At 37.9% G+C, this 19,258-nt stretch overlaps 2 protein-coding genes across 6 annotated transcripts; both read right to left on the bottom strand.

Moving 5' to 3' along the window:
* Positions 1-791: 791 nt before the first annotated feature.
* LOC116306352 (protein YIF1B-B) lies at positions 792-6,332 on the bottom strand. 4 transcript variants are annotated; one of them, XM_031716392.2, is made up of 10 exons: positions 6,184-6,326; positions 5,292-5,348; positions 4,196-4,249; positions 3,569-3,780; positions 3,350-3,454; positions 2,924-3,002; positions 2,505-2,562; positions 2,195-2,350; positions 1,754-1,847; positions 792-1,189 (listed from the first exon to the last, which is right to left on the bottom strand). In XM_031716392.2, exons 1-10 carry the CDS (start codon positions 6,200-6,202, stop codon positions 1,022-1,024), a joined length of 1,002 nt encoding a protein of 333 aa, XP_031572252.2. In that variant the 5' UTR covers positions 6,203-6,326; the 3' UTR covers positions 792-1,021. The 4 variants fall into 4 exon arrangements, with proteins under 4 accessions (XP_031572252.2, XP_031572254.2, XP_031572253.2 ...); XM_031716394.2 differs by lacking the exon at positions 5,292-5,348 and having other exon boundaries at positions 6,184-6,327; XM_031716393.2 differs by lacking the exon at positions 4,196-4,249.
* Positions 6,333-6,481: 149 nt separating this feature from the next.
* LOC116306350 (uncharacterized) lies at positions 6,482-19,255 on the bottom strand. 2 transcript variants are annotated; one of them, XM_031716388.2, is made up of 15 exons: positions 18,363-19,255; positions 18,138-18,240; positions 17,160-17,305; positions 16,536-16,691; positions 15,932-16,014; positions 15,255-15,413; positions 14,813-14,917; positions 14,572-14,678; positions 13,455-13,772; positions 12,307-12,452; positions 11,967-12,158; positions 11,355-11,487; positions 10,553-10,822; positions 10,213-10,351; positions 6,482-7,605 (listed from the first exon to the last, which is right to left on the bottom strand). In XM_031716388.2, exons 1-15 carry the CDS (start codon positions 19,193-19,195, stop codon positions 7,313-7,315), a joined length of 3,183 nt encoding a protein of 1,060 aa, XP_031572248.2. In that variant the 5' UTR covers positions 19,196-19,255; the 3' UTR covers positions 6,482-7,312. The 2 variants fall into 2 exon arrangements, with proteins under 2 accessions (XP_031572248.2, XP_031572249.2); XM_031716389.2 differs by having other exon boundaries at positions 15,932-16,011.
* Between the last annotated feature and the right edge of the window lie 3 nt (positions 19,256-19,258).

Here is a 19,258-nt window from a genome sequence, read left to right as displayed (position 1 = left end):
CATGTTAGTGGTAGGACACAGCACTTTTACTCCCCCCAACTCTCCTCAGGAGGTACTACTATTTAATCTAGGAAAATTATAATAGACCTCTGGAACAATTAATGGTTCATACTCAAGGTTGGAGTGATTGTTGTCATACAATTGCCCTATTTCACTATGATGTCACATCAAAACAATCTATTGTTTAAAGGCAAAGGATCATGGTTGTCGGAGAGGGTCAAATCAACGCAAATTCACTGAAAATTGTTCTAAAACCCATATCAATCTACGAAGAGAAGTACAATAGCCAGCAAATGCTCAGAATATTCTTAGTACATATTAACACATATAATATCTGAAAAGCAGGCCATTTTAGATTAAACTGTTTCGCTAGGAGCAAATCTTGTCGAATTTTCTATTCGATTTGGCAATTCTATCCCTCACACAAACAAGCAGTGACATCATAGTGAAATAGTGCAATTAATGTGCTTCATCTGACATGCAGTCACTCAAAAAATGCACCACATACTTATGCATAATTTTACTTTTTACAAAATAATCTTCTGATGAAAAAACGCAAGGAAGTTTCAAAAGGCCACCAATTTCATAGCAATACTGCAAATTATTCCTTATTTAAGTTGTTTGCCATCTCCTGCCTAGGCCAAGATCCTTTCCCAACTAGTCTGTGTGCAGGCCAACTTCACCAGATAATGACCAGAGTGGGCCTGCACACGTCCAAATACTGGTTCCTCCTTTGACTTCTTTCTTTCACAGAGGTCTTCAGAGCATAAACTAAATGAGTTGAATGCAGGTTAAACTGGAGATCAAATCTGCCTTTTATCTGCCTTGATCCTTTGCCTTAAATTATAAACACAGCATAGAGTTGTAAACAACATGAAAACCAACAGTCTACATAGTTTTCACTTTCTCTTAGGATGTGCTAGAATATCAAATCTACTTCATACATATTCATGACCAAGATAACACATGAAATCTAGACTGTCATGAAAAAATAATGATAGATACTGTAAAAAAGTTTTCTTTATGACTCTACTGTAGTTGTTGAGGGTCTTAAGTGGTTGGTCAAGAAGTACATAAAGAAAGGTTGCAAGGCAGCAATAAATAGCAGCAAGTAGATCCGCCTTTTGCTTGTACGTGCAATACTATCTGATTCTGTCTCAGGCATGATGATTAGACGAAGGGTTCGAATCTAGAAGGAAAAAAAAAAACCAAAAAATTAATAAGTTTAAGAGTTTCTTTGTTCGTGGGAGTCATGACTTTACTACTTCTTTGTTTCATCCACGTTTTTTAATAGTTTTTTAACGTTTTTCAATAGTTAAAACACTGGTCACTTAAACTTTACTTTGCAATAACATGTGTATTTATTTATCATTTTCTGATGTTTTCATTTATTTACTCATTCATTATTTCCATCTTTCTTTTCTCCCTCAGCTCTTTCATTCCTATTTTCTATTATTCAATTGTTCACGCTGTTTGGTTCTTATTCAATCCATTTTTTCTCTTTTTTTTATTGATTGATTGATTGATTGATTGATTGGATTGATGGATGGATGGATTGATTCATCACAAAAATATTCAAATATTCATTTATCACTCCATCCTTCCTATATTTTCTTTTTTTTTCCTCTCTCCCATTTTAGCTTATTTCCTCTTCACCTCCATCCTGTTTGTCATTTTTTTACATCATTAATCAGATTTTTACAATATTAATAAGAACATTTTGTCTGTTATAACATTAGTTGTTCCTACTAACCAAAAAGAAAGCATCAGTAATACTCATGTAAATAAACACAGTATAATATCCAGTAGAATTGAAGAGAAGACCTGCTAGACTGCTGAGAATCATTCTGAAATGGAAGACAACATCATAACGATAATAATCTCTAGGCATTATAAAACACTAGATGAATGAAAAATGCCAACAAAAAATCTTTCGGCAAAGTAAATCAAAAGAATACAAATTCAAACATTAAAAATCTGCACTTCTTGATGAAATGGAAAAATCAAAAAAAAAGATGTTGCCCATAAAAAATGTATGGAAAATTAGATCGCAATGATAAGGAACCTGAACTAGGTATTAGAAAAGATTAGATGGCCTTAGGGGTGCTAAAAAACTACAATTCTGAAGAATGAAGAATGAAAAATGCCAAAAACTAAAACCTTTGCTAAGGAAATCAAAAGAATGTCTGCTTACCCAAAGTACTTATATCCACAGAATGCTAGCAAGTCTAGAGTCTTGACTTCTGCTTGCACATTACAAACGTACATGGAAAATAGAATAGCCATGATTTCAACCACCAACCAGATCAGGGCTGAGCTTGCTGTGATTCCTAGCTGTTCGGGGGTGAATCTAAATGTACAAAATAGAAGAGAAATGTTTGCAATCATTCATGTAAGAAAAGTCAAGGGAAGATCAAAGGGGTGAATAAGGAGGAATTAAAAAAAGATGTTTACTACTTTCTGCCATGGACAAGCATTTATGATGATTATTTTAGGTTACATACCTGTTTTGAGTACCCAGTACAAGGCCAGCAACAAGCACATATGTGACAAAAGCCATTACTATGAAAAAATTAATGCTTTACAATGTTGAACACTTTTTTGGCAATTATTATACTTTAGTATTAAATTGGCCAATACAATTATAATCCTAGAACAATTTATTTTCTTGGGTCAAGTGAGAAATGAAGCAACAAAATAGAATAAAACATGATGGGAAAACTAAACTAATAATATCCTACAGCTCTCACTTCTACATATTGATCCATCCCTTCCAACCCACCAACAATATGTCTTACATACGGTATCTCATCCTAAGCCAAAACCTTTTGCCCTCCAACACCCTCACTCGTAAAAAAAACACATGCAGAGATAGCCAAGTAATGCAGGCTACTACAGTAATAAAATGAATACAAATATTTACCAGGAATGTATAGGTCTGGTGCATTTATTTCATATCTTGGAGCAACAGGTTCTGATTTGTTGTACTGGACTGCCCAGTTCTACAAAAGAATTAAAACAAATTACAGGCTGACACTTCACTACTGAAATCCCTTTTCCAAAGTTTGAAGCAAGACAGCAGTAACAGCCTCATTGTGCATACTAGGATTCCTATACCACCACGAAGCTACAATCAACCATCCAATCCTCAGCTTACTAAGCGCTGGAAAAGGAGGACTAAACATGCTGGAGCATTTTGATCTCATGACCAAGATTGTATGCACCACAAACAGTCTATTAGGTATTGGCTGAACTTCACAAGTGAGTTTGATAGTTTCGTACTAGTATAATGCTGAATTATTATCCAACTTAAAGAAGTGCAATCACAATAAGAATTGTTTAATTTTACCTTGTGTGTAAAAGGGAAGAGAAGTAAACCAAGTTTCTTTACAACATAGCCAGTGTCAACTGCAAAGTAGTATTTTAATTTGGAAACAGAAACAAATCTGTCGAGCTGAAAGTAAAAATAAACAAAGTATATAAATATTAAACAGATTTTATCTCATCCCCTTGTCAAAGATGATCCCATAATAAATGCGACTCCATAGTATCTGAAATTAATACTCACATTTTTTTCTACATACTCCTTTCCTTGTGATGCCATGTTAGTGCCATACTGAAAAGCCATGTTAGTAACAGGCGCTTGAAGGAAATCTACGCCAGCATACTGCTGACCAGGACCAGGCATTGGTCCATGCTGGTCTGCACTGGTGTCGTCAAACAAATGGGAGGACCCCATACCACCACCACCATACCCACCAGGCTGGTGTCTTTGATGAGCTATAATGAAACAATTAACACAAAGCTAAAGAAACCATCTCCTTGTGTGAAGAAATCTTAGTTTATATACTTCCCAAAATAATTTTGATTTTTCACATTTCCAAAAATGATGCCTCTTCTCCTTCCCACAACCCAGCATAGCAATATTTGAAACAGAAGCCATTATTATTTGTGTGAAGTGAAAGACGTATGACGTGAGTGAAATAGGTTCAGAACAACACAAGGAGGACAAACTTGTATCTCTCTCCTTGGACTTCACTCAAGAAAAAGACTGAACAGAAATGTGCTGTTATAATTTTGTTGAAGAAAGAATGTCAAGGTATTGAAGCGTGGAAATATTGGTTGGAAATGATTTTAGAAAAGAATTTTTTTAAGTACATGTGTTAGCAGCGAAAGAATTAGCTAAGAATACTACCTTTCTGTCTGACATTTCTCTTCTGAACTGGTGGTGGATTATAGTAAGAGCCCTCTGTTTCAAGAGACGTTAATTAATAAGATTAAGTAAGGTCAAACTTTTTAACACCAGAATTTAACCGTGAGGAATATATCACAGGAAGATAAACAATGGGATGTCAGGAATCCAGTTTTCAAATTGTTACTCTATATTTTTAGAGGTCTGCAAAAATTCAACAAAATTCAAAAATTTATTAATTTTTTGTGCTTCAAAAAGAAAAAGAAATCGTACTTAACATATAGGCCTAATTGAAATGACTTGCCAAGAATAGAAAGAGTTGTGCAAAACCTGCATGCATGAAATTAAAATTTGGTGAAATAGGGATTTAGTGGACTCCATAGCTATAGTAGTTTAAGAAAACATCCGGCAATTACTTTTAGCTTTGTTTAAACTAAAATCAGTTATCTTATAGTTCTAGCCTTCTAGTCTCTACCCCATACACAGATTATCAAATCATGTCTTCAAGAAACAAGTCACAATCGTTTTAAATACCTTAGAAGGATAGAGAAAATAATGTATAGTTTCAATGATACCGAATATCAATGAATGGGCGGAATATCAAGCAATGCCCAACTTCTAGAAGACTATCATTTAGCATGAAAAAAGCATTACCTTTAGAAGTTAGGGTTGGTTAATCATTATGCAAGCAATGGTTTTAGAGTAACTGCCTATATATTTTTTATCATTACTGAAGTTAAATTTTAAGAAAATTTATCATTTATGTAAAAATATTGTGAGTGTCAAAAAATATTGTCATTGAACTTTCCATGAAAAAAGGCAATATTTACAGGAATTATCAAAATCAAGAATTATGTAAATTTAGGTTACCGTATTAATGAAAATAGGAAAGAAAGAATGATTGAAAAAAAAGGATGATTGAAAGCAAATGGAAGTTGAAATGAAAGTGTATGCCAACTTCTCCCAAAAGCTAACAAACTAGAAACAGGAATCTTGAAGAAATGAATGATGTGTTACTAAGAGTGAACGAGAATGAAACAGAATGGAATGAAATAAGTAGTGGATTAAAAGGAATACACTGTAGTACTTATAGTTGTACCAGAATGTACAGAAGTTATTCGCCTTCTTGGCACAGTAGAACTTTTAGGATAAGAATCTGGAGGGCAGAAAAAAGCAAACAAAAAACAAACTTTTGAGAATTTTTTTTTTCAAATACAAAAACGTTTGTTTGGATGAGATGTAAGAGAACACCTTATTTGCAAAATTTCATGTACGATTCCATTGTGAATCCAGTTAATTTTGAGTTTTAGAAGACTGCAAAATTTTCTCTAGTGTTTGAAGTCAAACTCTTACTTGGTCACCTTACCACAGGGTTCCCAAAACTCCTTTCTGGAGGAAACTGTTTGCAAAATCACAAAAGTGATAATAAAACAGCCTTATATGAGATAAAAACAGTGTTTTAGAAGATTTTTTTAAGTTAGAATCTGAAGGGCTTTAAAGTACAAATCAAATGGTGCTAGTATAAAGAATGTTTTGTCTCTGATACAATGGATAATTGTGTATATAGAAGTCTGGCTCGTAATCAGAGAATTTTTATTATTTCAGAGTCTGGGATTATGAATTTATCGTACAATAGAAAGCGAGAGAGGAAATCTCGTTATTAACTTAAAGAGGAAAAAGAAGAAAAATGAAACAACTTTAGGCTTGAAATGCCAAAACAAAACTTATTTTTTACTATTTAGATTAAACTTAAAAATTGAAGATATTTTAAGATCTTTAGAGCTTAGAGACTTTACTATATCTCTTAAATTTAATTAGAGATCGTTAGATTTTAGAATAGAGATATATGTTGACTTTGAAGTAAAATAATTTGAAGTAGTGATGGTGAGCATGCAACGACTATCGAGGGTGATGGAGTCAACTGTCGTCAAAGAACTGCAGCAAAAACACATTACAAATACACGTATCTCGACAAAAATAAATCTACTTACCGCTCATAGGTGGGTCCATCTCTGCGTTAAGTAAAAATTATGGTTAGAAGATCATAAAACCAGAATTTTTAAAGGTTTTCCAAAGCACTTAGTTTTGCAAGTGAAGTAGGGAAGGCAATATGGCGTAGTGCGCATGCTCAGTGTATAGACGTGACGTCATTATTTGTACGTGGCACAACATCAGGACAGACATGTCAATCCAACGTCATTTACCAGGGTTCTTTTTCTGAAATTGTTGCCGTTATGTTTTACGTTCGTCAAGAGAGAGAAATAGTTACTGGAAAAAGATTATCATAGGTAAAAACAAAAAGATGCATTTATTTCCAAAGATATTTCTCCCACCCCACCCTACATTTGACTTTCATAGGCTTAATGATGCTTCATTTCTTACAAGTTCGGAAACCGAAGAGGAAAAAAACTAAGTTTTAATTTCAATTTTAGCACATAAATTTTAGAGTTTTTCTTGTCTATCTTCACTGTTTATATTTGGATCTTTGTTTCAAATCATAAGTCGACAGAGGACAATATTGAAATTAACTATTTTTTACTTGATTTTGCTAGTATTTATCAGAGTATACTAGCATTTTTACCACAATTGTAAATTTTCTCGCGCGCTGATTGGTTAAAAAACGTCGTAAATAAGAGGCCATACCAACAAATGGCGTCATGCAAGATTTCGTGCAGTCTATTTCCTAGAGTTTTGTGAGTTTTGTAGTAAAAAACAAATTTACGATGGTTGAGCGTGGTATGTCCTCTTATTTACCACGATATGACGCCAAACGTTGGTCAAAATTAGTTATGGACCCACTCGGCTTACGCCTCGTGAGTCCATAACATTTTGACCAACTTTTGACGTCATATCGTGGTAAATAAGAGGACATACCACGCTCAACCATCGTAAATTTGTTAAATTCATTGTCTTTTTGCTATTTCTATAAAACTTTAAAAAGATGAAATTTTTTGCCGATTTTTTTTTCCTTTATCAATTTAATCCAAAGTGGGCTTCCTGTGCATTTCAACTCCTATAAAGCTAATCTTTGAGTACAGAATTTTCGACCGCAAAACTTGTTATGCTTATAATACTACTTTTAATTACGAAATCTTTACCAAAGACATTTTAAACATTTCTTTAAATTATCTTGGATACGAGGCTACCAGATGTGAACTCGAGGTCTTTCTTTGTTTCTCCTAGTTTTTTTCGACACACTGCCTTATGGCTCTGTTTCCAGTCTTTTTTCTGACAATCTCTACTGCAGTAAGAAACATCCTTACAGCCCATACATCTCTTTAGGTCTCCAGATGTCTTGTGACAAAAGTGACATCTAGGAAGGGCCTGCGCCAGTATTTTTGGCGCAGACTGAGACGTATCTGTGATGCCACCAAATAGAAGTTTGCTGATGCTTTTCTGCATCGATGATGTATCTAAAAAATGTTGGGAAGAATAAAGGAATACTTATTTTTATCGTACGACAGTGGAAACTACAGGCTATCTGGAGTCCAAATGCGGATAATCATGCTATTCTCACTGAATAAATTATCACCAAGCAGTATAAATAAAGTCAACACACATGACTCATTGCATAACGTCGTTTGGACCTTCGAAGTACGAATTTTTCTCGCTGTCCCCACCACCGCCACCAGCCATAAGCCAACATTTCTAGTGCTCTATGCATGCTGATGAAACACAGACGGGACTTGAGGCGCTTATGCTGACGGCTAGTATATTGTGGGAAAAAGTTTAGGTTTGTTGTATTCTATTTGTTTCGTTTTGCCGGTGCAAAGAAAATTTGAAAGATATAATTTGTACTGAGAGTTCACGTGGCGCAAGGAGCGGCAGCAGGAGATGGGGTTCAAAACCCTGAACAGCAAGCGCCGGGAGCAGTAGTTCCACCGGTTGGCGAGCAGCAGGTAATTTTGCTGCAGTTCTTTTATCTGGGAGAGTTTGTTATTCCCTTCGTGTTGGCGCTATTTTTTGCCTGCTAGTTTATCTGGACCTCGTGGTTTTGTTAATGCACGCTACTACTATTTTATACGTTATTATATGGTATTTTTGGGAGCAGTTCTAGTTTTACTCGAGTAGTTTCCCTTCAGATTTGCATCCAAGGCATGCTACTACTATTTTATGCGTTATTACATGGTATTTTTGGGCGCAGTTATAGTTTTACTCAAGTAGTTTACCCTTCAGATTTGCATTTATTTCTACCCTCGTCACACTTGGTTGGTTTGGTTCTTTGTTCATGGCTTGTTCTTTAGCGCCCTTGGTTTCATCGGTTTTAGCCTTTTATGTAGGTTACACTTTTTTGCCCTGGGGAGTCTTTTGGTGTACGGATCTGCTTCAGCGTTTTTATTTCACGCGGTCCTAGTGCTTTTGTGTGATATTTATCTTCGTAGTTTGTGCAGTTTCTTGGGGCTATATAGGCCTAAAGAACAGCGAATATGCCGCGTAATTAATTTGAGTTAGTTTGGCCTGGAGAGCCAATATTAGTAGGGCTAGCGGCCTGGAGAGCCACGAGTTTGTCGCGTAATAATTTGAGTTATCTAGATTGGCCTGGAGAGCCAATGTGAGTAGAGCTAACGGCCTGGAGAGCCGCGAGTATGTCGCGTAATATTTTGAGTTAGATTGGCCTGGAGAACCAATGCTGCCTGGAGAGCCGTGAGCAGGGTGTTTTGTATCAAATACTTGTGTTGTACTGTAGTACGTTAAAGGGCTCGGAGAGCCACGGGAGCGTAACCCCCTTTTCGGCACGCGTGGTTAGCCATGGTTGTACAATGCGTTTTTTAGAATTAGGCCGGAAGTTGGTCTCGTAGTTTAAGAGTACTGACTTAATCCCTCTCTGCGAATTCTTACAGCCTGCAGATCGCTTAGAGCTGTTAGAACAGAAGGTTAAGGCTCTGGAAAGAGAAAAAGTCGTCGGGTCCTGCGAGAACGCCTCGGTCGCACTAAGGAGACACCTTAATAGGCCGGCATCGCTGTTTGACCGTTACGAAGCTGTTGAGCTGTTGGAAACCCTGGTTTCCTGGTTCCCTGAAACCCTGAAATTTATTTCTCCCCTTTCTCGCTGTTCATGATCATCTGGGATTATCTTGTCGCGTCCTCCGTTGGCCCTGGGGGGGCCTTCTCAGTGCTCTAATTCCGGACCTAGTTCAGAGCCTGGGGCCAACAGAGGGTCGGGTTTCCGGGGTTACCTAGTCGCGCTCACCCTTGTTTGGTTTTGGTTGCGTTCTAGGTAAATGGTTCCCCATTTGCTTCGAGACTTCACGTTGCTCAAAAGCTAATCCCCGAAGGGGCGATCCCCTTGAGGTGCATTACCCAGGAAACCCCACCCTTTGTTGGTCCAGGGCGGAGGCATTGGCAGACGTCCCGGTCTCTCACCCTGATAATTTACTGAGTGCTGTATAAACTTGTTTCTTGGTATTTTGTTTTGTTTCGGTCCTGCTTTTTACTGCTTTGGACTTCGTTGAGCTTTGTTCCTTTGGTCACACGTCCCAGCGCCTATTTCACACCGATTATACAGGATATTTGAGTAGTGGATAGTGGAATTATTAGCCGGCTTTATGCTTCAAGTTTTGAGTATTGGATGTGGGTTCTTGGGTTTGGATGTGGTTTTTGAGTTTTGGATGTGGGTTTTGAGTATTGGGTATATGGGGTTGAGCATAGTAAGATTAAAGGTTGGCATATTACTACTGGATTAGTTATTATGCACTACTACGACTGGAGTTTGGCTATATACCATCTCGTTGTATTGTCAGGGACAAGGAGCGGATCTCGCCCCATAACTTAATCATACTGCGACGTGATAATGGCTTCAGTGAGGATATATTACTATTGAGAATGCCTAGCTCAGAAATTTATTCACTGATCTGATTTCGACCAGGAAGTCGCGTTTCGTATAGGGAATCCTGTTAGCATTCCGAGTTGCATTCCCAGGGACATGGCATTCCTCCCAGGAAATTGGAACACACATGAACGGTATATAGCCCAAGTTTTTGTTTGTTTGTTTGTTTGTCTCATTATCAGTGGAAACTTACCCTGAAAGAATATGTTATTTCTTTCCCTTGGAAACAAAGGGGTCACGAAAGAAGCTTTCCACAGAGAATCAGCACTGACTTCTTCTTGTGGAATACGAACAGCATTTGTGTACAGCATCTTACGCAACAGGTCTAGTTCCTGTTAAAAAGAATAAAACGTCTGTAACTACAGTATACAAAAGCTTTAATAACTAGAAAGCATTTAAGATTTCATGAAATAAGACATAAGCCTTTCCCGCCAAATCATTCTAGCTATGTCGTGGCGAAGTCGCACCATAGTTAATAGTTACTATGGTCGCACTGATGCAGACTGTGCGAACGGCTCTTCCGCATCCTTTACCTTTTGGTCAGCCCACGTTCTCAGGATCGATGCTCTCATTATTGTCGACAAGAAAGACCTCACAAGCGCTTCCGAGCCTGTTGGATTTTTCTTCATAATGTCACCATACTTTTTACAATCGTAGAAGATAATCTTGATGAGAGGGAGATAATTCCATCGATAAATTTTTTCCACTTTGATTATAAACCCTTTCTTCCGCTTAATATCATCAAGGGTGTTATAAGGAGCTCTAACAAGTGGGTTGTCCTCAAGAGCGTACACTTTTGGAATCTACAATACAAAAGCAAAAGAAAATAAACTATCATATTCTCTTGACAAAAGTTTATAAGATGAATACGAAAAAAAGATTGACAGTGTATATTTAGGAAATACATGGGGGAAACAACGTAGAGTTGTCGCTTTACGGTTTACGATTTACGCCGCAACGTCGTTTTTAAGCGGTTTACTTCTTATAAATTGTACCGAGATCGTTGAATTCATATGTGTTGCAGTCAACTGATATCCAAATGAAAACTAACTGGCTCAGGATATGCCGCGGAACTATAAAGAAATCTCGTTTACGACATCATAGACAAATATTTCTCCAGGGAGGGAAATGAATACACTAACTCTTGTTAGGTTATAGAAAATTAAGGTTTTGCACTGATTTTGTAGTACTAAGGGAAAATATATATGGGTAACCATTTCTGGATCAACAGTTATAAAATAATTGCAAAACATTCAGACAAGAGAAACTGATTTTTCTCTTGATTCAGATCAAAGCCGGAATGGTAAGAAAGCCGCGATATTGAATGTTAATTACCTTGGGTTCTTCTACATGTCCTTGTAAAATCTTCGATATCGATTCTCTCAAGTCGAAGAATGCGTCGCCACTTTTTCTTTCGCTCTTCAGTTTCATGTCCAGTTCCGTGCCAAACATATGACCACAAATTATTCTAACAAAAAACAACAACAACAAAAACATGAACTCAGTTGAATCTAGAAACCGGGTCGTGGACGAATTGAATAAAGGTCGAGCATATTTGAGCACATGGTTTGTGGGGTCTCTACCTCGGACCCCACAAACAGCATTTGTTCAGTTAATGAACGCTATATTATTAGCGACACACATCATCCCTATTCCTTTCGTTAGAGTTTACGATACTGATTAGAGTGCATTTAGTCACTGTTGAATAGTTAGATTAATTTCTTTAATTTAAATAACTAGTTAGTTGACATCATCTACACGGGTCACGCCAATTCGGGGGTTCGATATTCGTTTTCTCCCCTGATTTTCAGTCCGCTGGCACTTGAATTTTCAATTTGTGTTACTTCAACTAAAATAGTAAATAACTAATCTAATTTAGCTAACGTCAACTACTGAACGGTTTGACTAAATCCACTCTACCAACAGTCTGGGTAGATAATTACTCACACTGTATCGTCAAATCCGGAGTCCCAAATTTCCAAGGCGTGGAAAGGAACTGGTGCAATATTCTGTATCACACGTTCTCCTACTGTTCCATCCTCTCTCTTGGGCATCACACACACTATTTTACCCTGCTTTCTCGAGATCTGGAATTTGGATGACTTTTCGTTGACAGAGCATGAAAAGTATATTGTGCACCTACACTTTGCAAAAAAGATTTTAAAATATATACGTTTGTATTCGATTAAATACCCTAAGAACGTTTGCGTAGGAGGATAGAAAATCAGGAGCTGGAGAAAAATAGTTACGCCAAATTAAATGAAAACGAAAGGATGCTGTTACTTACTCTTCCCCATCTTCGAATTTCACATTGATATTTGTTGGACACTTTTCTGGATAAAATTGGACGTCCATTTTTGCTTTACACTTGTTAGGGTTGAGAATTGCAATTTCCGCCTTGTATGAACATTCACTTTCCTCGACTTTAATCACCTAAAAAAGTTGAAAAGAAAGATTTCCCATTTTTCGGGAAATTCTATACCGGTTTATCCGGAAAGAATGCAAAGCACGCAAATTGGTGTAGCATTATAATATTACATTTTTTTGTGCGCTTTTAATTTTTTCTATGACAGCCGCGTTGGTCACTGCATGGAACTTGGACAACGGTTGTCTGAGCGAAGCTACTAGGCAGATTAAGATTCCCGTTTTTCATTCCCGCAAACGGCAAACGTGACCACGTTTTCATCGTTTCTCGACATTTCACTTTACCTTTTGCAAACCTTCTTGATAAAAAGACAAGTATTCTTTTGTTTATTTACTACTTGGATTTTTTTTCGATTCCTTTTCACTAATTTTAAAGAATTTTTTAATTGTCAACTGACGTTTCACGTTTGCCGTAAACGAGAATCTTAAAGTCTCTACTGCTGAACAACGACAAGGGCGGATCCAGCCAAAATTTTAGGGGGGGGGGGGGGTAATTGAGTTTAGGGGGGGGAGCTAATTGAGTTCCTTCCGTCAACACAACGGAAAACAATCAAAAAGCACCTAATTCTTCAGTTTTGTTGTGTGTGTGTGTTTTTTTTTTGCCGAAGGGGGCTTCAAGTGAAATGTCGAGAAACGATGAAAACGTGGTCACGTTTGCCGTTTGCGGGAATGAAAAACGGGAATCTTAATCCGCCTAGTAGCTTCAGCCCCCCTTTGCCCCCCCCCCCCCCCCTGGATCCGCCCTTGAACGGTACCCACTACATGACCGCGGCACGCCTGACGTCCGTCGCGCAAAGTCATAGTAAATCTGCTCCATTATTTTTAGCGTTACGAATTCAGTACTACAGTCAACGTATGTCCCTCTCCCAAGGCAGAGGCCGGAATTTAGCGAAAACATGAAAAAAAAAATGCAGATTTGGATGGACATTGGCTTTCGACAAGAGACCATCAGGGACAGAGTCTCCGTTATATATGAACTCTTCTTCTATAAAACCACATACTGAAACCCACCTCAAGTGCACTGTGCTCTTGTTTCTTTGGTCTAACGTCAAATGTCTGAACGCAATCCAATCCAAACGTTTTTACTGGATCCACTCGTCTTACAATGGACACTACATCCTCATCTCCAAGACAGACTGGTTCGCTGTCTATAGTAGTTGGTTGCAGGGTGTTCGACATAATGCTCAAGCATGACGTGTCTTTGATCGCGTACCAATCTTTCTCGAGGATGTGAAATGTAACTACACGTTTGGAATCGTCATATCGTAAACTGTTGTAGATGACCCGGCGTTTGAGATTTAAGGGCGGAAACTCATTAGACTCAGGGTCCTTGGAGTCAAAAGAAACAACTGGGAATAAATTTGATTCATAATGTGTATGTGCATCTGAGCCCAGTTGTATGAAGGGTGGATAGCGCTATCCGATGGATAAATCTTATCCAATGGATAGATATATTGGATATCAGTATCGACTTATCCACTGGATAAGGATTTATCCGTTGGAAAGTGATATCCACTCTTTGTACAACCAGGCCCAGATCTGATACTAGCAGAAAGAATAACCCATGGTAAATGAGTGATGATGACGACAGTAGTGATTCGATCGATATAGCAAAGTAGAGGTAGTGAAACTGTCCATGGCTATGGTAATGTAATGATACAGCGCTACTGCCGGACGAAATAGGCCATTTGCAGGACTTGGTCACGTGCATGGTACAACTTGACCAACAAACCAGCTCTGATGAAAAAACGATCGCGACATAGTGCAGTTTTCGTATGACTGTGAAAAGTTCACGGCACGAACACAATAATGAATACGCCAGACAAATCACATTGTACGAGAATTTACTCTCCATCCAATCAGTTACCCGGAACACGGTATAAACACGGCGCGGACAAATTCTAGAAAGTATCACGGTCACGGCACGTCACGCTTTCAGCACTGAGCTTTTCACAGTCATACGAAAACTGCACTAATAAGAAAGAGCACCTCAAAACTAGTACCATAGCCAAGTTTGAACGTTTTGAGATGTGAAACGAAAAGGAAGTATAGTTGAAGATTCGAAATTTTACAAACAATGTATAGCACGTTGTAGGAAACCAAGTCGGTTTGCCATGGGGATACTTACTTTTAGGGGTATCTTGGAAATGTCATCGAATATAATGATCATTGGGATTGGAGTACACCATGAAGCAGTAGAAATATCTATCTTTACATTAACTTCAACTATGGGCTCTGTATGAAAAGAAAAGGTAATCCAATCTGGGTACGGGAACTATTCAACGGCCGACTGGATAGAAGAAGAGATTGAGAAAGAGATAGAGAAAGATGGAAGGGAGAAGGCTTAGCGGAAGCCTTTGTTAGTTTACCTTTTATGCTACCAAGTGATCCATTTATCAAGTTCCAGGACAGGCCAAATTTATCTTCAAAGTCCCTTGGTAACTTACTTCTAAGAAGGTCTAAAATACGAGCCGCTGCATGAAGAGAAATTGCATGCAAAGTTAATGTACTAGCAAGGTGCAATAATGAGTCTTAAAATAAAATAAAAATAAATAAATCACTTTATTTAAGTGTCTAGTCATTCTAGCGCTTTTGCACTAATTGGGGACCCTTTTCGCTCACACGCACTACCACTACATTCCGCATATGCTATGCACACAACGCTCAGCTCAAATGTTGATTTTGCCATATATGTAATCATTTTCAGTTTAGACTTAAGTTAACTTATTATTCACAGTCTTTGCTTCAATCAATCAGTAAAGTTCCCGACCAAATGTATGTATAAATTAAATTATTCATTTATCGACTAACCTCCGCCTTCAACGATTGGATCGAGCTGCTGTAGAATTCTGAGCAAAGTAAGAGGCGACGACAGGTTGGGTCCAAAGACTTTGTCCTTCGATAGTCCAACCAGATCGAAACATCTTTCGACAAGTATGAAAAGCGCTTGAATAACTTCATCCCCTTCCTCTATTTTGCGAAAGAAAAATATCTAAATCGTAATGGATCAATGAATGATCAAACGTCTGCGCATGCTCTGAATCCGTACGCAAATTACTCAAAACATATGTAAATTTGACTTTCAAACATGCCTGATAAATTGGACTTCACAAAATGCCAAAACTTAGTGTCCATGCTTGTAATTCTTTCATATTGTGTTTGTTAATACAGTATCTTGGTCTAACTAAAGTATACTCGCGTATTTTTTTTGTTGTATACTTGGAGAAAACAAACATTTATTTTTTCATTCAAACTCTTCTAAATTCTTATAGAAAACGTGCTGAAATGTACGCATGCGCAAACGTTTTTCTCTAGTGTCGATGTTCCTGCTTTGTTGAAATTAAATATATTTTATTTGTCCTTATTTGGGTATATATCAAGAATATTCCTCATTGTTCTACCCAACTTGATACGACAATGCATTGATCTCGTCACTGCGTCGATATCGAATATGGAATCAGTCGGAATTTTAATGCAGCTTTACGAACCTAGTGTTAGCAATGTCCTTGTTCTTTCTGTTTTAACCCAACAAAAAATCTCCTGAGATGAGCAGATATCATCTGGAAGCCTTCTACGATTACAAAAGTATATAAACCTTCGAAAAATCAAAATCAATGCTACAAAAATATGCAAATTTTATTTTAACGAAATCTTCATACATGGATAGCGCGCGCTACTCAATCAAGTCAGTGACCCTCAATCTCGTACCTAGAGCCTTCATTTTTTACTGCGCATGCCAGAGCCTTTATTTTTTACTGCGCATGCTCGATGAAATTTCGACCGTCGAGCATGCGACGAAATGCGATGCGATGAAGTAAGAAATAAACCCGGTTGTACGAAGCCTGGATAGCGCTATTCGGCGAATAAATCCTTATCCAGTGAATAAGTCGATGCTGTTATACAATAAATTTATCCACTGGATAAGATCTATCCATTGGATAGCGCTTACGCTATCCAGGTCAGGCTTCGTACAACCGGGCCCTGGGTACGAGATTGCGTGACCCTGGCGTGCATTATAAATTTTGGGATGCACGCTCGCGGCAGCTAATCAACCAATACCGGTATATCGTAACTATGTTATAAACAATGTACCTGTTTCCTAAGTCAAAATCCACAGCTAGTTTTAAGCCCAGGATGGTTGGCAGAAGATAAGTGTTAACACCAAGACACTTGCTGTAATATTTCATGATATTTTCACACTCTTTAAACCACAGCATACTTGAGGTGAACATCTGAGACTCAAGGGGTCTAAAAATGAACACAAAATGAAAGTAAAAAAATAAATCGAAAGCAAATCAAAGAGTAAAAATAATAGGCCAAAACATTCGCGATGACAGTTGTAAGATCGATCTTTATTATGAGGTGACCTCAAATATACACCTTTTTCAATAAACGTTGTCATCGCCGAAGGCAATAGGCAATAGGCAATAGGCGCAAAGCGATTAGATCCAAGATTCCAAGATCAATTGAATAGCTCGAATGACTTGTATTTCTGCATGCTTCTTATTCTCGTCAAGAACATGGACCATAGTGTTGAGACTGATTCAACGTTCTTTGGGTATTGAACGAAACCGTTTACATGTCGGAATGGTACAATATCTTCTAGACTACGTGCAGCCGGACGTTTAGTTAGTTAGGTCCGGCTGCATGCAGGCTACCTATCCCCTATCGCCTTTGGCAATAACAGCTAACGTTCATTGAAATAGGTGTATACACCTTTTGAGTCTTGGGCTGCAGCAAACAAGTATATTCAACAATCCAATGTGATCAGCGACGTTGCTGGTGTCAATGACGTCAAACCTCATGCCTTGGGGGAGACGGCTGGTACAAAGCAATAGACCATCGCCGGTCCAGAAAAATACCTGAAATAAAAATTTCGTAGTAGACCCCGTTAGAGAGATTATAGAGATATACCAGATATTCGAGGAATGAATATTAGGAGATCTATGTTTAAGCTTTATCCCCACCCAACCCTCCTGCGTTGTCTAATTCCTCAGCTTGGGCAGTCTTTTGGTTGCTATTCTTCTACATTATTATTTTTTAATATGAGAATGTTAGCCTCTCACGAAACAAGTCCTTCCATAATAAACATCTCGTTCTTATTAGATACTACTGGTTTCTGCTAACTAGATGTGAAAAATTTACAAACCATTATGCGTTACAACTTTATGCGTCTTTTAAAACTTTCTGTTTGACTAACTTTATTGAAATAAGAATATTATTTCTTATCATCTATGAAATAGCTAAGCTTACAGTCAATTCAAAAAACGTTGTCGTCGACCGGCTCAAGCTTACGCGACTCGACCGAAACGAATATGGGTAAAAATCACTGAAGCGGCTTAAATATTCGTTCTGAATTAATTGTTCCCGCTAGTAATAAGATAATAATGGTGAGAAACAATTTTAGGTTTAGGTGAAGAAAAACGAAGTAGTTATGATTCAGTTCACAATTCCGAAAATATGAAGGCATTAAAAAACGTCTCCTTCAACACTTCCCGCTCGACTACGAAGGTTCGTGCTGTAAACCAGGCATAACTAGTCAGATAAAATTATGGAGTCAACTCGCCTTCAATGATTACTACCCAGAGTTCCTTTCGGTCCAGTCGCGTAGGCTTGTATTCGTCGACAACATTTTTTGAATTGACTGTATACATACATACATACACACACACACACACACATAAGAGTACTAACGGTAAACGTCGTAGCAGTTTTAAATTGTTGGAACCTTTTCACCAGCAACCGGAGGGTCTCTTTACAACAACCTGTGATGGATCGACATCGTATGAGGTCGCTTCTGAAAAAAAAATATCAGTATATACTGAATTAATTTAGCTCTATATTAATGAGGATAATAATTAATGTGATGGTGTTCATGCATGGCGATTTTCATGAGATTTTTCAATCTCTTTATCCTACCTTGAAAGTGGCAAATATCCTTCAAATGCACAAGCAGTATAATGCACTCTCCATTTGTGATCAAAAGGTCGAATCAAGGTGGGATTAACAGAGTGTCGTTCATCGTTTGTGGACCCCTCTTCAAACCAGTGCTTTATTTCCTTATAATACGGACTGGACTTTTTGATGAAATCGCTTTTGACGTTTGGTGCCATCATTATCTGTTGCATTACATGTACATGAAACTTTTCCAGGCTAAGTGATTTCTCACTAATGAGTTGTTTCCTTTCTTCTTTTACGCTGTCAACATCCAATTCCACTTCTTTCCAGTCTTCCCAAATGGCTTGACATTCTTGAAGGACTTTGCTCTCTTGAAACTTCAAAAAACTCTCGCATTCATTAAAGTCCCTCGTTATGAGAGATGCAAGAGTTGCTCGCAGCCTATCAGAATGATCCTTAGAAAGAGCCAAGTTGTACCAGACATTCCATAAAAAGTCTACATCATCATCCTCTCCAGGATCTATCGTGTTTGCTATTTCTAAAACGACAGCGTTGCGAGCTACAATAGAAGGGTCATAATCATTCAAATGGAAGCTTATGCTCTTTGGACGTTCGTTTGGTTTTCTGAGTGACAATCCTGAGACTGTAAAAAGCAAATTTCTCACATCGCCGGAAGCCAGTAACAGTACGTCCAAGTGTTGGTCTTTTTGTGTTCCTAGATTTTCTGTCACGTCTTGTCCTCTTGTGTTGCCGTATGAATAAGAGTACGAACCTTTAGGATAAAGAATGGTAGCTGCTGGATTGTGGAAACCCAAAACTGGTACTCTTTGACTATCATATAAAGCCGCCATCATTCAACTCTTGCTTTAAGTAGCGCCACTTTCGGTTTGAATGATTCCAAACATGTACACAGGGAG

This window comes from Actinia tenebrosa, unplaced genomic scaffold (assembly GCF_029948245.1).
Source record: "Actinia tenebrosa isolate PJP-AT-01 unplaced genomic scaffold, QUT_ActTen_1.0 PGA_scaffold8__29_contigs__length_14323225, whole genome shotgun sequence".
Taxonomy (NCBI): domain Eukaryota; kingdom Metazoa; phylum Cnidaria; class Anthozoa; order Actiniaria; family Actiniidae; genus Actinia; species Actinia tenebrosa.
This window is presented reverse-complemented; position numbering and strand designations above follow the sequence as displayed.